Below are 19,893 nucleotides of genomic sequence, written 5' to 3'. Positions count from 1 at the left end.
AGCATTTGTCTTGTTTGATTTGATCATCCCATTGTTATGAGGGGCAAGATTTCCTGATATAGACCTGGAGAGAAAATGCGCTCACAGTTCAGAATCTGAACCTCTTGTTGGTTCTTTTGATCACTTGATTGTCATGCTCAGCCACACTTGTCTGCACCACAGAGAAGGCACAGACCACCAATGGTGCCTAAAGGAAAAAAAGATGGCAAGCAATTAGAAGCCTGTCCATAGTTGGAGAGAGGGAAACGTCACAGCAGGCGTTACGGGAGCTTCACCGAGGACGCGTGCTCCAGCATATGATCCCCGCATAACAACAGAGACTGGGCGCATTTTAATTAGCGCTTGCTGCGGCTTCGCAGCATGTGTGGTCTCAAACACTGCTGGGATTTTTCAGTTAGATACATAGCTAGACAATTCTCCCTTTTCCATGTAAGCAAATGTTAATCCATCAGTTTGGATGGCTCATTTAATAGGGATTCACTGCTTTTGCTCCTCTGCCTTAAACTATGTCATGCTTTTGCATGTGTGTTAAAAAAATATTCATGCAAATATATTTCTTTGATTTCGCAAATAGATGATGCACCTTGTATTTGAATTTCCAGGCTGTAATGTGTGTGAGCAATCTCCACATAGAGGTTTATTTCTACAATAGAGCATTTACAGGGTTGTGCATCATTTGCAGGTTGACTTATTCATAAGGACGTAATTGCAGCTGCATAATATGAGCTGAGTAGCACAAAACGCAAAATAAATGTAGCTAGGCTTTTAGTGTCAGGAGTAGCAATTATTATAATGCTCAAATCTGCTAGCACTTCCCTGCTGAAGAGTATTTGCATTGCACTAAGGAAACTGGAGAGGGTCAAACTGTATTCACTACACACACTTCAAGAATCCCCCCTGTGGGCTGAGGTGCTTAGATGTAAAATGTCATAGGACTGAAGGCTTAAAAATTGCCTCTGGGTATACCGAGAGCTGAAAGCTCATCCGATAATGTGGTCCAGTGTCCCTGTGAACAAATAGGGACGCTCTCTTTTCTGAGAATATAAAGCTTTTTTTGAACACTCACTTCTTAGCGTCACTCTGACAATGCACTTATTGATACAGCATTTTCCTAAAACTCAAAGCTCTTTGCACAAAAGGGAAAGGAAACGTCTGAGGCTATAAGCTTAGAGAATACGGGATTCTGCTGACATCAACACAAAATGCTTGCTTTTCATTTGCATGACAAAAATTTAGCACACTGTGAAAGAATAAGACAGAATTTAAAACCTTTCCCTTATGTCCGTAAATTATGTAGTTTTAGTGTTTATTTTATTAAACTCATCATTTCCCAAAGTGCTTTATTAATGCCACACATTCTCCATCAGTGGATTTTTTTTAGCATTGATCACATGCTGAATTTGGACTTTTCCATTTAGTGCTGTCTCTTACTGTCTCATCTGAAAGGGTGAGTTCTTTGAACATAGAGACTATATTTGCAAAACTTTCTGTTTGTCCACTTTTACAAGCAAATGATGACATTCTTTGGGTGAATTCATGTCTGCCGTGTTTAGCCTGTGGTAGTACATTTTATGCAGGTTTGAATACTTTTAAGCAAACTCTGTTTTTTGTCCAAACAACAAGATCAAGAACCACTTTTGAGGTGGTATTGATCCACTTCAGAACAGACTCAGCAGAGTGTTTTTTTTTTTTTCCTTTTGTCTGTGTGTTATCAAACAATCCTTATTCCGATCCGACTACAAAAAATGTCTCTTTGTACTTGTACCACCATTGCCATAAATATAATAAAGAAATATATCTCAGTTGTAAATTGATTCTCCAAATAAAAATATATAATTTTTAAACCTGATAGAACCTACATAAGTTAATTCTGAAACTCGTTAGTATTTTGAAGATGTCATAACAGCACAAATACATGGGATGTGTGATGCATACATGCCTTCTGTGATAGCATTCCTGTATTTCAAGATCTTTGCTCCAAGTCATTTGGTTTAGCTGACTTTCAAAGAGTATAATTTGAAAGCAAACCTCACCCTTATGCTATAGCAATGGTCTGCAATCTGTAATTCTGAAGCCACCAGTGGCTCTTTAGACACTCAACAATGGCTCTTCATCACTATGACTAAAAATGATGAAGAGCTGGCTAATCTTTGGTAAAATAGATACACTAACAAATACTGGTTAGAATTTTCTCTATTGACTATATATATATATCTAAATAAAACAAATTTTTTTCATATTTTTTAAGTTGGGATTTTTTTTTTCCCCCAAAGAATTTTCCCAAGATTTCAACAACCTGTTGAAAATGTATGTAATCTCATTTCACAAGCTTTTCTTTCATTTTTTTAATTTTAAATGGTGTGATTATTATTTAAAAAATGGACAAATCTTTTCTCCTTACAAAGGTCATGTTTGCGGGTCTAAATGAGTTTTTTTTTTTTTTAGCTGGACTGAATGTAAATATGTCTCTTTGAACGGTAAAGGTTTCAGACCTCTGCTTTATCGGGTCTGATTTGTTGATGGACCCCTGTTTCCATAATGACACTTTAACATCCTGTAAACATCATGAATGAGGTTTAGGGAAGTGCTTGGTCAGACTCCTCTGTAATTCATATCAAAGGTTGAGGTCAGTACTTTGCATACGAGTCAAGTTTCTCAGTACTAAACTTTATACATATGCAACCATGAGAGTGACTGGCACATTACAATTTATTGATTTGGTGTGGTGACCTAAAACCTTTGCTAAAAAAGGTCACGTCTAAAAAGTTTACTAGTCAGACATAGAATTATGACTAGTACTGCCAATCAAACTGGCCAAGGTTTTATAGCACAATGCTGTAGTGAGCAGTGGTGATGCATTGCCTTCTTAAATCCTTAAGCCAACATAATTTCTTTTCAGCAATACGGTATGTCATCTTTGAGAACACACCAGCTTTTGCTTCTATTAAGGAACAACGGATGAGCATGATAATATTTATTCCTTCCTTGGACTACTAGATATTACCAATGCAAAACTGACAACCTTGTATTGCTCAGATAATCATTGTGACTAACCTAGTCTGTTCAGGGTTGTCATGTTTGTTCAATGCATATGACCTTGTGAGTACACTATGAAATGACCTACAAGAAGTGTCACAACTTACAGCATTTTTTGTGTGAAATACTTTGATATGTGGAAAAACAAAGACAGACACAGCTTTTGAATTTTGGTAATAGTCAATCTATTTTAACTGCTTCAAGCGAAAACACTGCAAACAAGTCAGAGAATCTGAAACTTTGGAATCATAAAATAAGCAGTGTGTGTGCATTCCTCTGCTCATCATCCTCTATCCTCAAGCCTATACCATGGATAACCCATCTCCTCCCCCTAAACCCCCACCCCCCCAGCAAGTACAACAGAGCAGCAGTCTCTCTGATAAGACCCAATCCCCATCCCTGCATGCCATGATATCCCTGTTCCATCTGATGCTATCTCTGTAAAATAGGATGTTATCAGCATCCAAGATGATGCTATCACCATACAGTGTGAAGATATTGGATTCTAATTCAGAGCTTCCCCTGCCTGGACAGAGAAATGTGAGGCTCTGCAGGCAAAGCCAGTCCATCTGTGCCTTATTTTCTGAGAGGGATCGAGTGCAGCTCTATGCTTGGTGGTTCTTGCTGTGTTGGCCCCCAGGCCAGAGTTGTCACAGTACCTGCTCATGCTGTAAGCTTTAATGAGGACAGGAGAAGAAGATGATTGAGAGTCAATTACAACCTCATGTTGGAGAGTAACACTATTTCACCTTTCATTACACCTCAGTGCCATGGGCTAACTGGGTCCCATCAGTTAGTGAAAGGTAGTCATGTTGAGAAGGCCATGCTGAGGTAGATCTGGTGTGAAACAGTAGACATTGGAAAATATTAGACGAGGATCCGTAGTAGTCAAACCGGCCCTTTCCTTTAAGTTATTCCACATCAGAACCATAACATTTTGTTTTATTAGACAGGTTTTACCACTCCTGTTAAAACAAGGCAGTAAAAATGGTTAAATAGACAAGCTTTACGTCTTTAGATTTGAGTTTGATACAAGTTGTTTCTGTCATGTTGTATGAAGAAAATGTGCATACTTTAGACAGCAGTTTACTATCTGTACAAGAACGGTCTCAGTTGGGTTTATCTTTGGATAGAAAAAAATATTTTTATGGATCTCAAATAATCTTTAATTTATCAATATCATGTACCTTATTTGTTTATTTCCAATATAAGACAAAGTTTGTTGAACTCCTTTTTTTATGTGCGCAGCTTGATTGTTTCACAATAGACTGTGTACTTGGAAAAATCACACGACAAAAAAAGACAAACACATCTGGAAAAAAAAAAATAAAAAATCAACAAGAAAATTTTAGCTGGAGTTTAAAAGAAATAAAAAAATAAGAATTGGCTGGATGCTGCACTGTAAGAGACAAAATGTTTAAATTGAAATTTTTATTGTTTTATACATAGATTGATTATGTTTATTAAAATATAGCTCACAAATCAAAACTAGCAATGGTGTCAGGTTGCTGTCAACATCTGAGTAACCAAACAAGATTTTGATTTAAAAAAAAGTAAATGTTTTGTACAAATCTTAACAAGGCAGGGCTGTACAGGGCAAGTGTTTTATTTGCATTCGCTCCCAAATAAATTTTTGCAAATAGGGGGAAAAAAAATAGCAACACTTGTTCGTGCATGTGCAGATTTCTCCCCTCCTAAAATAAGTCAGGCAGGATTTAATTTAGTTTTTTTTTTTTCTTAAAAGACGAATAGATATCTAACGGAAACCAGTTCCAAAAAGTAAAATGTTTAAATTTGTATGGCAAGAATACTTAAGGATCTGGTTAGGAGACATCTCATTTACCTTACAGATTTCTGGCAGCGACAACCAGTTTGTCACAATAGTTTGAGTTCACAGCTCACGATGTATATTCTCACACTGTGTGACCCGACGCTCTGATGCAATCTACCTGCTCACACTGTACGTCTAAAAACAACATCGGACTTAACTCTGGAGTGAGATGACACTACTGGGACTCATCTATCTAGAAGCCAAACGAATAGAAGAGGAATATGAAGCTCACTAGAGAGAAACGTGCTGCCTTGGCAATTTGTGCAATTTTGTGCTGAAAGCCTTAAAAAGAAAAAGTGACGACGTATCTGGACGAAGACATGGCTGAGCAAACGTGGCTACTATGGTCTGTCAATATTAAAGAAAGAACCTCATTTCACTCGCATCCTCGCCATGCCTTTGTGTTTTCATCTGAGAGGAAGAAGAGGAATTTTTGTTTGCACCATGACAACCGACTGAAAATCAAACATGTTTGATTTTCCCCCAACCTCACAAGTCCTGATCAGGTGGTCGTGAGAGGCTGATCACCCCTCGTTACCCCCTGTACTCTACACGACGCACGATCAGGCTGAAAGTCGGCTCGATCGAAAAATTCTTGCACGACTGGCAAAATAATCATACGGTATAAGCTCGGATTTACTGTTCTCATCATCATGAAAGGCAGGCTCCCTGAAATTCTAGCAGAGAGAGAACCCAACCTGCCGATACCCTAACTTACAGTAGATGAGCATAACAGTCGTTGAAATTGTGTTTTTAAACACATCAACCTCGTTATAGCAGAGAGCAAGCTTAAACAAAAGCTCCCACCTCAACGCTTATGTTAAAATGTTTAGAGATACAATGAAAATGTGCCGATACTCTTAATTTTAATTAGCATAATGGCCACAGAAACTGTTTTTTAAACACATTTTCCTCCTCCCTGCCAGATAATTATGAAGGAAGCGCTATAAAACCCTGCGCCGGACTGCCATCAGTTCACTGAGGCAGGACAGCACTGTGTAAAGTCAGTATATTTAGCGTTTTCTCACATTTGTTTTTTGATGTTTTTAAATGACTAGTGACAAAATCTAGAAACCATTTCCTGTCTTGTTGGAGACTTTGGTGACTACACATGCACTAAAAGCTCGGAGTTTAGTGTCTTCAGCAAGTAGTGAGCGAGCGAGCCCCTCCCTCCTGCAAAACACTGCAACTTCAGCCCACTTCTGCAGTCAGATGGAGGAGAGAGACTCCTCTGTGTCTTCATTGAACATTAGCAAAGACGCTCTGAAAATTAAGACTAGTAGTGATAAGCTGTGACTAGGACAGTCTAGCCCTAAGTAGCAGTCCTGCACGCTCACCTCAGCATAACTTTGGTTGCTTAGCAACCGTGCAGCATGACGCATTGAACTATGAAGTCTGAACATTATCTTTTTTAACATCATTCGTTCTGATAGCTGTATTATCTGTAAGAGAAAAAAAAAATCTTAGGAAAGCAACGGTTAAGGTAATTCCTCTATAAATGATTATGTAGATGAGGATAAGGAATCTGTATTTTTTTTTCTAATGGGAGATGTCGGCAAACAAGAAAAGCCTTTAGCATTTTGTTTTTTAATGATTTTAAGCAAAATGACTAACACTGTTATTGGTTTAAATGATTTTGGATCCAACTTTTGCTTTAGTTTGAGGACAGCCTTATATTGCAAAGGGCAGTTGTCATGATGGGTGCACGGAGAGTGACCCAATTATGCAGAACACCACTAGACGGACACAGGAGTAAAGGTTTAACAAGTTTATTTGGTCACAAGCACACTGATATGACTGGTTCTGGTTCGGGCCTGGAAACTGGTTCACCGGAGTCTGCGTGAGAGACAGTTCAGTTAGCGTTGCACTTTGGAGCTTGCTTTCTTGATTGTTACAGATTGTACCTTGAAGGTTCTTGTAGATAGCTTTGAGAGGGTCACTGTTGGATCTGGAGAGGAGTTTATAAGCAGAGTCCGCAAGCTGCTTCAGCGTCTTACTTCTATTTTTGAGCAGACCTTGGCTTTGAGTTTTCCAGCTCTTAGTCCTGAGCTGCATGGAAGTTCACTGAGGTTCTTCAGGTTTGGCTCTGAGGGTAGGCTCGGCAGGTTAGCTCTTCCTGAGCTCCACAGAGGAGAAACTGGTTTCCTNTTCTAATGGGAGATGTCGGCAAACAAGAAAAGCCTTTAGTATTTTGTTTTTTAATGATTTTAAGCAAAATGACTAACACTGTTATTGGTTTAAATCATTTTGGATCCAACTTTTGCCTTTAGTTTGAGGACAACCTTATATTGCAAAGGGCAGTCATGTAGTTCGATGTTTGTGACTGTAAGCTCAAATTCGAAAAATGACTAAACACAAATTATTACCCATGTTAATTTACATTTAAAAATAAAATTGTGCTATTCAATAAAATCCATAATACCCCTCATTTTTTGTTTGCTGCTCCTTTTTTTTTTGTTTTTTTTTGTTTTTTTGCTTCGTTTGGGAGCACTTGTGCTCCTAGTCAAAAGCCAAGCAGTTTTTTTTTTTAGAAAAGCTATACCATACATATTCTTCCAGCATATTTTAATCTATTCATTGTGAACTTCTGGGGATGTACAAAGTTATATTGTATGAAATACACTTAGCTGACCAAGACAACATCGTATGGTCATACAAGGTCTTATAAGATTAAGTTTTGAAAGGTTAAGATTAAGAATACAGCCACTCTTTAAGTTTTTGTTTCAACCTTTGTTTCTGTCTCAAGTTTTTATTAGGGTTGGAGAAAACACAGCCAGACTGATCATGTGTAGCATTCAGATTTAGTGTTACATATTACTGTATCAATTTGGGACTTCTATGATTGTATTTGCTTGGAGTGAGGAAAGAGCCAAACAAATTACACAGGAGCAGACACTATGATAACCCACAACAGTTTAGGCTTTTATGCTCATGCTGTTTCTCTTTTAAAGGTTAAATTCTGAATTCTGACAAAACCGATGTGATGGCAGCAGCTGTGCATATGTCCTCCTTGGCTGCCCTGCTTATTATGATTCGTTTGTGGGTTTTGCAGCTTCTGCCTTTATCACAGCTCTATATCCCGCCCTTAGACATGACAATGCAATGTGATTAGTTGGCCCATTTGGATTCTGTTTTGAAAGGTAAAAGCGAGACTGGATGAGATGAACTTTTGTGTTTTTGAATGCACAGATACCGTGAGAATGGAACTCACTGGCAAGGTTAGTTTTTACCATATCCTTGCTTATTTTTAATAATGAATATTGGATGTAGTGTGGGCAAAGTGCTGCCTAAATCCATAGCTGTATGGAAAGCCAAAAGGCTCAAAATTTAAATAAATCTAAAAATTTGTATGAAATCAAGATCTACTCGAATAAATAATACATAAATATTTTAAATGTGGCAATGAAAATGTGAAATAATCCAATGCAGCTAAAATTTTCAGAGCATTACTATGAATTTATTTTATAATAATAAAAAATTGTATTACATTTGAAAATGTATCCCAATAATATATTTATTTTTTTAGTCATTGCAGTTTTTCTTTAAAAATCTGCCATCAAAAAGTCAGGTTTTATATCATAAAAATGTTTTTCCCCATTGCCTTTTGAATTTCATGATGACACTTTGAACCTGAATGTCCGTGTTGACCAGTCATCATCAGTGGGTTTGTCCTGAACCCCCATTGGCAGATCCCAGACAGTGACTTGTCTTCCTTAGGGTGTCTGACTGCCTGCTTGGTCAGCTAGCAACAACTAGCTTGGTGGAGTTTCATCAACATAAAACCATCATTGGGTGGATGGGTGTCAGAATACACCATTTTCAAGAGCAATGCTGCATTTTTGAACTGATTGGGATATTAGTTGCTCTTCATCATGTTAACATTGATGAAGCTGTGGTTGTCAGACCCACTAAGCTGCTTCTGATTTGGCTATTCCAAGTTTTTTTTACTCCCCTAAAGCATTTTTAATTGTTTAAAATGTAGCCGATAAATAAAAGAAAACAACAAAATAAATCCTTTTCAAGTGTTTTTTTTTTTTGTGTGTGTGTGTGTGTGTGTGTGTGTGTAATAATGTGTAATTTGACAAGTTTGAATTACAACTCAATTTAGATGTATCCAGGCAACAGTTACTAGAGCTGATAAATTAAATCATATTTAGACAAAACTGATCTTTTGTTAAATTTTAAGGGAAGTCATTTTGCAATATTTCTACATTTCTTTGCATCAAACTAAACATTGCAAAAAAGTACTAAAACATAGTATAACCGAGGTACAAGTTATAGGTGTTCTCTTAGATCCTTAATTTGTATATATTATATTGTGAACTTTTTTTTGTTGCGTGGCCTTACCATCATCAAGTAATACAATCAAAACTTGAAAAAAAAAAGGTTTAAAATAATTTTCTAGGTCTCATTTGTTTACACAAAATTTCATTTGTGTCCTTGATGAACTACTTACCCTCTGTAACAGAAGATAAGTACTTCAAATAGATTTTGGAAATGATTTCTGTTGCTCTTTCCCTCTCAGATCCGATGGACGAAGACAGCTGGCAGCGTGTCAGATCGCTTCCAGGACTCCAGTGTGTTCAACGATACATTGCACATTGCAAAGATTCAGAGGACACAGGGGGGTCGTTATTACTGCAAGGCGGAGAATGGCCTTGGTTCTCCAGCTATCAAGTCCATCCGAGTGGACGTCTATTGTAAGTTCTGATTTCTGCGGCTGCTTATCTACTTTAGTCTCTGTATTTTATGCCAAAATGCAAGTCATTATTTAAAACATGTAAAGATATTTTAATGTCAGGTGCATTTGGTTATATGTGCTTAACTCTAAAAAAATATTTTTTTTACCATTTATTTTGGGTTACGAGGATCTCAGAAGAGAAAGAATAGGTTAGGTGCTCATACTTAGTTGCTGCGACCTTTAAATCATGTTCATGTTAAACACAACAAAGTGCCCCTATTAGCAGTAAATAAACATCAAGATTGGAAGCACTTTTATCAGATTAACAATTTTAGCTTATGGCTGCGTAGTGTTTTGTTTCAATATAAAATGAAAGAGTATATATTCAGGGTGAGGACATCAACAAAGACCCTATAGCATTACTTAGGATATTGATCAAACCCTGGCCATATGTGTGACATTTCAATTTCATATCTTTATGGAAAACCAAATGGTTTCATCAGCATTTGCTAAACAAAACAGTGATTTGTGGATATTGTTTTATTGATCTGGCATCCATTCACCTATTTCACCTTAACAGCTAAGACTATGGAGAGGTCGCCTCATCTCACGCAAACCTATCTTCTTTGGCTGTTTGTTCAGAGACAGCCAAACCCAAGAGTTTATACACAACAAGAAATATGTAGGCGAGCTATAATTATTTGCAATAAAAAAATGCTTTAACCATCTCAGCTTTAAGAAATTCTCCTTGTATCCATTTCAAATCATATGCCTCATCTTTAAAAACATCTCTGAGCTTCCTCCCTAATCTTTCACCGCTTCTTCTCTTCCTCCACAGAGATTCTTGTTCTAAGTTTTTATACCAAACTACTTGGAAAATAATCATGTGTCTTTGATGAAAGCTCAGAGCTTAATTTGCTGCCAAATATGTTAGAGATAGAGGGAAGGAAGAGGCACTGGAGCGATGATATATTTTACGTATGTTGTTTCCAGTAAAACTTGTATTCACTTGAATGTGAGTGATCGAACACAGGTCTGTACTTGTGGAAAATTGCTATGTTTAATTCATTACATACAGTTTGAGATAATTTTTGCCTTTGGTTTGAAAAACAAGAAACATGCCACTGTGAGATTCTGATAGTAACCTGGAGTATGGAGAATATTTTCATGTCAGCAGCTGAACATGTTTAAAAGATATCTGTATCCGGATCACATTCGTTTAATTTTAAAACAAAAAAGTTACATTAGGAAGTTTAGTGTTTATTACTGCACAAAATAAAATCAGTACATTTTATCCTACTATAAAATGTTTACTAGCTGGGAGAAAAAAAAAAACAAAAAGAAAAAAATTAGTCAGTCTTGTGTATTTGATAATGTCAATTAGGATTCCTTATTATAAATAATAAAGAATGATAAATAATTCCTATCAACATTTAAAGGGAAACATTGCAATATTGATACATGATGCAATATCTGTATATATAAATGTATTACTGTAACTGTACTTTTTTTCCTGTCTACCCTTACAGAGTTACACTTAAGTATTATTGTAATATGATACTTCGGAATCGATTTAAATAGTGAATCTGGAGAAAATGCCAATTTTAAGCATGGTATGAATAGAAATGAAAGATATGTAGCTGTTTCAAACTTTGGTAAACCTTGGTCCTCAAACGCCTCTGTATTTCAGATGCCCTCATTATTGGTAGAGTCATTAATCTTTGTGTTTTTAGTAGTTTTCTTATTGTGTTCAGTAATATAGTTTACTAGAACTTTGTCCATATGAAATTCTTTAGGTCTCTGCTCCTCTTGCCAGAGGCAAAAGCTGCTAAGTATGTTGCTCCAATTTCAACCATAAAGAAACAAAAACTGATCTCTGTTGTTATAATGTAATTTAGGGTCCATTTTCACAAAATTTTTCTTTTCTTAAAAATAGGAAATTATTTTCAGTGCTTTTTTAGTTGCCCTCTTTCCCGACTTTTCTCATCCATGCCCCTGTCTTATCTCCTACCTATGTGTACAAAACACTTTTCTCTACCAGTTTATTTGGACTGACACTTGGGCAAAGGTTGAGCCTTGTTTAGAATTGCTTGTAGATCGCCCCGGTTGGTCTAGGCAATAGAGGCTAAAAGGATCTCTGCAGGTGACCATCAACACTTTGTCCTTTCTGTGCACCAGTTTACCTTGGCTTTACTAAGAAGCTGGCATCAACAAGAAGAACAAATGACCAAATAAAGTCATCTCTCATGATAGACCATCTGTGGGATAGAAACAATGGTTTCTAAAGGAGCCTCATCATCCAGCATTTGTAGTTTCCGTGCTGTAATTGACAAACTCATTATCCTTGTTAGCTGGATGCCAAACCTCCATTGTGTTATAGCCCTCTATTGTCTCTAGATATTTGTTTTCTGTAATGTCTGCGTATCTAATATGTACATAAACATTAGAGAAATAAAACAAAATCAGAGATATATGCTGAACAGTAGTGGAGATTTTCTTTATCTGTATGCAGATAAATTATAGAAATATAATAAGAGCATTTATTATTTACAAAGATTGATGACAGGTTATAAAGTTGTTCTACTATTTTCTTTCTGAATCTATAAAAAGAGTATTGCATCCATATATTCTTTAGTATGAAATTCTACATTCCACTCCACACGATCTCCTTGAATTTTCGTCTGTGTTTTATTGGAATTGTGTTGTTTCCCCATCCAGCGGAAGAACATTATTCCCACAAAGCAATGTAAAAGCTGTCCCCTGAGGGGGAATTAAATTGATGGACCTCGCTAGCATGTGCTATTTTTAGTGAACTGCAACTTCAACATTTTAATTAGCTCAAAAACTGGCATTGTGCTACTGGATCTCTTATCAACAATACCTGTCATTATGTTTTCAGAGTTTTTCCAGCCTTGCATGAATAATGTTTGTTATTTTATTGAGAAAATGTTATACTCTCCATAGACAAGCACAGTGTGCCACCATGTTTTACATTAAGGAACCCCCCTCTGTTAATACTGATAGTATGCTGCTATTAATTTCATTTATCTCCTCTGGACAATATTTATTCACTCCTCCTTTTTTAAATCAATCTTCTTGATTATGTTTTGCCAAATTGAACACTGGAATGATATAAAAGAAATTATTTAAACTTTAATTAGATCAAATGGGCATTCTAAACCTCTTTCCTGTTTTAAAAAGGGAACATCTTATCAATTAACACAACTGACTTCATGAATAATGTACAGTGTCTTATAAGAGCCTTGTTACAGCACCCTTTGAAATTTTTGTTTGCATTTTGTGATCTTGCAATTATAAACCTATCGGGATTTCAGGTGATAGACAAAGTGCATAGTTCTTAAGTTGCAGGGATAGAATATGTGGGCTGTTTACCTTTGTGTCTTACACAGGGTATCTGGTGTTCTAAGTGAGTCTTAGTGCATATTTCCATAGGCAAGATTGCATTTTAACCAGAATATGCTGCTTCATTTTTATACCTTTACATGAATTTTGGCAAATTCTGGCAGGCCTTTTTCCTACCACATAAACTGCTGTGTGGATTGCACAACTAATATGTGTCAAATTCTCTTACATGCTGTAAATAAACAGAGTATGGCCTGTTTCTATAGGTGGGCAACTACTATAAATCTTTCTGTATACAGTTGTGCCATTATATTGTAATATGTATAAAAGATAAAAAACCTTAAAGCTTTAGATTTTTATCTAAAATCTAACCATTTTACAGCTTTCTAGAATTTTCTTGACGTTCTTGATATTCTTTTTGAATTGGTGATGGTGTTTATTAAATTATGCGCTCCAGCAAACATCCAAAGCTTTGATAAACCAGCTGTTTTTTATGCATACATCCAAATATACATCAATTAGCTTCAGAGGATTTGATTTATGTTGCTGTATTAGAATAAAGGAGACTGAAAAGAAATTACAAGCTTTAAGATGTTTTTTTCAAAAGCAAATGATGAATGCATTGTGTATGTCTATATAACTATTTATTGGATCAATAAAAACAGGAACTTTACCTCGGAGTTTTTCTGTAAGCTATCCTCTGTAAGCCATAATTAATAAAAATAAGCTATCCTGCCAGCCTGAGGAGCTGATCTTAGCTATATACCAAGCTCAGAGGTAAGGTATTTACAAAGCTCAGAAATCCATCTAAGCACATTTTATACCTGCTGACACCTCAGTTGTGTTTGTCTACAGTTAGGTCCATGGGAAAGGTCCTCTGCAAAGTTAATAAAGCACGCTGCCCAACTCCTACACAGATCGATGTTTGGCTTAAGAAACTCTCCTCTTTTTCTTTTATTAGGAAACCTTTTCAGTGTTCTCATTTAATTTAAGATGCATTAATTTTGCTGCAGCATCTAATGTTTCATTGAGTGAGCAATCGAGGTGAGCTTAAGGGTTCTGTTGGGGCTCCTTATTGCAGACACAGAGGGTTCATTGACCAACACAGAACACAATATATCTAAGAGAGATCTGACCGGAGGAGAAAATGTCAACAGAAGTGGCCAAGGGAATAACACATTGGTGTTTGGGAACTAATAATTTCAGTCCACAGTAGATTGATTAACAGAGTTTAACAATAAGAAGTAATAATCATATATACATATATAACCTGGAGATATATATATATATATATATATATATATATATATATATATATATATATATATATCTCCCTCCGAGATAGCAAGAAAATAGCAAGAAAGACTGCCACAGCTAAATACCTACAAAGAGTAAGGCAGGTCCTGAAAAGTCAGCTGAATGGGAAAAACAAGATCCAAGCCATCAACACATATGTCCTGCCAGTCATCAGATACCCCGCTGGTATAATAAACTGGCCAAAAGAAGAGATATGTCTATAGCAGAAGTCAGGGATTGGCTGACTGCGGTCCCAATCCGGACCCACCTGCTGGCTAATCCGGACCCAGCCTGATCAAAAATTTTTATAAATTACTGCATGTTGTCAAACGCAGTGTTTAATTTCACTTGCGCTGCTTCTCCTGTTTGTACGGTAAAGCCCTTCAGAGTGTCTGGCACCAGGCTACATGTGAAACAAATTAGCCAATGAGCTGTTTCAGTCTGGGTTGCTGCTGCTAGCTACTTTGAGGCATAGCAGACAAACCTGTGGCAAGCCAGGAGGTGGGAAAAAGGAGAAGACGATGAGAAAAGGAGAAATAAAGTGTGGACTGCTGGAAGAACTGTGGTGAACTGGTGACAGAAAAGTGAAATGGCATGCTCAAAGATGACCCTGCACATTTTGAGTAAGTTTGGCTCAACCTACTGCTGTGATGCAGGATTTTCCACCTTGAACATAATCAAAAATAAATATCGATCCAGGCTCAAAATGAGCACCTTGATATGTGAATGAGAATGGCTTTGTCACCAATCAAACTCATGTTACACTCCTTCAATTGGATTGAAATAAGACGACAGCCTGATTTTTTTCATTATCAGTGGAAGGACTCACAAATCTCTTACTTCACACTGTTGCAGAGACCTGAGGATTTTGATTAAGAAAGTGTATCTTGCAGTGTAGTTTATAAATGTGTTTCTTGAGGAATATAATTTACCTAATTCTCATGATCGCTTCCAAATTTAAGGATGTTCAAATAAAGTATTTTTTCATGGGGCATGTGAGAGGGACCAAAAACAGTGACTCCCTCTCATCTGTAAGGTCCTGACTCTCACAAACTTGTCAAAGGTTTAACTTGTCTTGGCGCATGCTTCCGTAGCTGTGCAGCAGCATGTGGGGGTTACTTGGGAAAGTGTGTCTGGTTTTCTGTTTGCCCTCCCTCTGATGGAGTTCATGAAGGAGCTTCAGCTGATGGAGTTTATTTAGCAGACCTAGCGGCTTTGCTTTATCCTGTCGGTCAGGGAAACTGGCACTCTCTGTCTCATCAGGGGTGTATTTCTCACTCACTGCCCTGCTTCTAGGTATCTGAGTAAATGTGTGCGCAGTGCAGGAGAATACAGGTTAATTAAAGAAACAATTGACTATCAGAAACAGAACATGTTGGTAAAAAAAACAAACACCTGAGATGTGACTCCAGCTTGTGAAATTCATAATAACGTCTTTATCTGTACTCATTACTGATGTTTGTGGTCTAAGCTTACACTTACTTACACCAGGGAGGCTCTTTTCAAGTAACTAGGTGATATATTTGGGTGTATGCACAGAGAAGTGAGTAGGATGGTGATCTCAGGGGAACCTATTGATTAGTGCGATCATTTGAGTGTGCTGATGCTTGCGGCAGCTTCAGCGTAAGTTATGATTCAACCTATTGAAGAAATATATAATAGCTGACTTTAAAAACATGCTTTAGTTTTCCCTGAATTACAAATAACCTTTTTTACTCTATTTATTGACACAAAATGGCTGCTTTTTATACATTTAGTTGTTTTGTGTTGCTGACTGTTTCAGGGATTTTTCCAAATGGCAGCTTTACCATAGACTGCATCAGTTGTTTTAAGAGCAGATGATGATCATTGATGAAGGCCTCCTGGGGGTTTAATGAGATAAAACATATAGAATGCTTCACAAATGACAAGATTAAGGTGCAGTTTAAACGGATGTGTAGGTGTTTACTGAAGCTAGTCTTTCAATATCTTAAACCACAAAAAATGTAAAAAGAGAAAAAGAGTGTGAATAAAAAAAACTTGGGAGAAGGCCATAGGATCACATGCACTGTCTACGGAAATTACCCTCAATATACATCGATGCAAACGCATCCAATACAGCAGACAAGCGCCATTTGCTTGCATTCATGAATCAGATTGCAGGTGTTCTCGTTTCTGCCATAAACAAGGAAGTTGCCATATTGAACAACGTCTTGATTCAGGTGATTCAGGAACGAATTGAGGAACTCCTCTGTGTTCTTGGAACAACTTTTCTCTCTTAAGGAGAATTTATCTCTGAAACAGCATTTATAAATCCATGAGCAATGTGAATGTTTAACTGATGGGCTGTAGATCGGAAATCGAATGGAATAAGTCAGTCCTTTAACAGACTCATTCAAGATTTAAAATTACATTTGAAGATCTGTTAGAGTTTACAATTAAAACATGGTGATTAAACAGATGGCAATTTTCATGCCAAAGGTCCATTTACAGTTTATGATACAGTAATACTACTACAGTTACTCTGGGATAGGGACAGAGTTACACAGTATGAAAATGTTGTGTATTGATAATTGCGCATGATGAAATCTTAAAATATTTTCAGTGTAAATGTTACCACTATCTTTATAAGTGTTCTAGTTGTATTATTTTCAAAATTTTACTGGCTAAAAACTCTCCATATATATATATATATATATATATATATATATATATATATATATATATATATATATATGGAGTTCAGGCTCAGGATTTCTTTTTGCTTTAATCCCTGGGTGAATGATTTTGGAAGGTAACTGCACCAATTTTTATGATAAGAATAAATATTTATCGTAAAGGGTGGATTATCCAACAAATTGACTGGGTAAATATAAACGTTGAAACATTAAAAAAAAGTTTTTTTGTAAAATATAAGATTAAAAAATGCCCTTAGAAAAATAAAGCAGTGTATGTGTGGCCTTTATGAAGATAACAAGGACAGTTTTTTTTTCTCTCTTTTCAATAAAATACAGATACTTTGCCAATAAATTAATAATACATAACTGAAAAATCTTCCTGCTATAAACTGTGTTTTAGCCATTTTTTGTAATTGCAACAAAAGCTGTTTCATTTGCAGCATGATGTGTTCTTTCTTCACTGCTATTCTCTACATATTGGAGTGTTTGTTTTTTCGTTACACAGTGTTTTTTCTTCTGTCAGTGTTTATTTTTGTTTTAGTGCAGTAATTTCTGGTGTTCTAAATTCTTATTTCCGCCTGCTGTAAAGTGCTGATGTTTTTTAAATGTTTTATTTGTTTCATATCTAGTTTTTGCCATTGTTCTTGAGTGTTATTTTCTAAAAACGAACTGTGGAACTAGGAGTAAAAAATAGAAACATCACAGTATACGTTCTCCCTTTTATCACACTGCTTGTTGAACCCATTACTGTGACATAGAAAATATTTAATAACTATAACTGCAGTAAGTTCACTATTGTTATCACTTTGTATTTAATAAATGAGGTACTGTTAACTCTGCAACAGATTCAGTGTCACAAATGTAAGTTGTGGTTTGAATTTAGATTTTTGTTTTTACTTTGCAGTGACATCTATTGGAAGATGTACTTTCTACATTGTGTACAGAAAAAATGGACAATATTAGCTTCCTCTATAAATTACTTGCTGCCATTTAATTTGAAGTTTAAGCTACGTTGTTGTTCAGATGGAACTTGACCTACAGGAGAGTCTGGTTTGTCTTTTTTTCCTTTTAGCTTTCATAATTTCTTTAGTATTGGCATTGTATCGGATCTGAAATAGGTTGTTTGTTTTTCTTGTAGAAAACATTCCATAAAATTAAACAAAATTTGTCAATATTAGAACTGCTAACTATTGTGGAACCTTCCATTCATCTGTTCCTTACTTTCATTAAAAAAAATGCTTTGTTTGCTATAGAAATTCTGTTTGTTTTTTTAAATAAGTCGTGTGCTTTATTTAATGCCACTTAAACACACTGTTTGTTTAATTAACTATCTTTACTCTGTGGTTAATTCGCTTAACTGGTTTCATTGACTATAACTTTAAATTATAATCCCTTTTTTCCCTTTTTACTGTAATGTTAGGAAGTAGCAAGTAAAAGAGCTATAGATGACAGAACTGAAAAAGACTCAGACTCAAAACATCTTAAAAAAACTAGTGGTAGTCAGGTTGCCTCCGACTTAAGCCTGTTTTGTGTTTAACAAGTATCCTGATTGGTTATAAAGAACCATGTTTATCTCTGAACCCGGTCTTTGATCAGTTAGAGGAAGGATTGTTTATTCAAATCAGTTGAAGGAAAACTCAAGGGGATGAACAAATCCCAAACATTTTAAACATGTTTAAAACTTGATAATGCTTTCAAAAATCAGCTTACCTAAATGATTAGTGCACATTTTGTCAGCATCCTCTCATGGTTTTATTAATCTATTTGGTCTTTTTTTACCTGCCAATATTGTAATAAGTGAAAAAGTAAATCAAAATCATTTTGACCATTCAGTATTAATAAGGTATTAAAATAAAATCCTCGATGGCAATGCATGTAAGGCAGGTAATGCATACAATTATGCAAATCTCTTAACACAAACAGCAAACTATTGCAGATTTTTAAAGCAACAGCTGGTGTTGACGGTGGGATTTTGAGGCACTTCAAATAAAAAAAACACTGATGGAATATCATAAAGAAATCTCTTTTGTTGTAGCTCTAAATCTCAGATCTTTGAGAGGTTCGAGGAAGGCCATTGCCAGTGTCTTGTGACCAAATACAACCTGCCATAAATATCTGACAATTACCCATATTAAGAATATTTATAGTCTGATGGGAGCTTAGACTTACTATGATAAATTAGTCAACAGAAACAAACTCTCCAACCCTTTGTACAGTATGTAATGTTACGTGTAGTGTGTTTATGTCTATACTTTTTATTAATTTAGTCTTTATTTAACCAGGTTTATCAATTGAGAAATCATGGTGATGATAAATACAGGCTAATGGACTAGTAAACGCTCCCACAGCATCAGGCATGCTGTGCATATACTGTTAGCACAAATGTTTGAGATTTCTTGGTTGAGGGAAACAATGTTCTCCATTCCTCATTAAAAAATCCTTAATTTCCATTCTGGCTTAGTGTCATCAGATCTCTTTAGCTTTGGAAAAACAGAAGAATAGAAGGGGGTATGAACATATCCCAGATCTGTCAGTGTGGCACACACTCCAGGGACACTGCATGTCCTCACAACTGGGTGCTTGGAGAAGTGTATTGCTGCCAGCCATCGCCTGGGAACATTAACTCTTTCACAAACACTGGTTTGCATCACTTAAAATTACCCACAACTCAGTGGTAGCTTAATAAATACATGACTCAAACTCTCTGTATGAAACTGGCTTCACAAGATGTCTTCTTTTCCTTCAGCCACCAAAGCCACATTCTCCAGCTCCTTTTTGTCTTCTTCATATTTGTGTCTATGCAAAAAAATGCCATGCCCATAATAATTGAATCTATACTGCTTTGTGTTTGTCTACAGCTGAATAGATGGATAAAGTAGATGCAATGATGGAGCACACACTGATAAGGTTGTTTATTGACATACATCAATAACCAATTTGGTAGTAAACAGAAAGCAGGCAATGTTTACATTAGTCCATCCATCCATCCATCCATCCATCCATCCATCCATCCATCCATCCATCCATCC

General features: G+C 36.2%; 1 protein-coding gene across 1 annotated transcript in view; it reads left to right on the top strand.

The window, feature by feature from the left end:
- Positions 1–8,067: 8,067 nt before the first annotated feature.
- mdga2 (MAM domain containing glycosylphosphatidylinositol anchor 2) overlaps positions 8,068–19,893 on the top strand; it is a 169,081-nt gene continuing 157,255 nt past the window's right edge. Inside the window, exons 1-2 of the mRNA XM_015384460.1 lie at positions 8,068–8,085; positions 9,393–9,567. Of these exons, the coding sequence (XP_015239946.1) occupies positions 8,068–8,085; positions 9,393–9,567 (193 nt within the window). The remainder of the gene's footprint in view (positions 8,086–9,392; positions 9,568–19,893) is intronic.

Source organism: Cyprinodon variegatus, unplaced genomic scaffold (assembly GCF_000732505.1).
Source record: "Cyprinodon variegatus isolate N-32 unplaced genomic scaffold, C_variegatus-1.0 Scaffold313, whole genome shotgun sequence".
Classification (NCBI taxonomy): domain Eukaryota; kingdom Metazoa; phylum Chordata; class Actinopteri; order Cyprinodontiformes; family Cyprinodontidae; genus Cyprinodon; species Cyprinodon variegatus.
The sequence above is the reverse complement of the archived record's forward strand: the minus strand, read 5'-3'. Positions and strand labels throughout refer to the sequence as shown.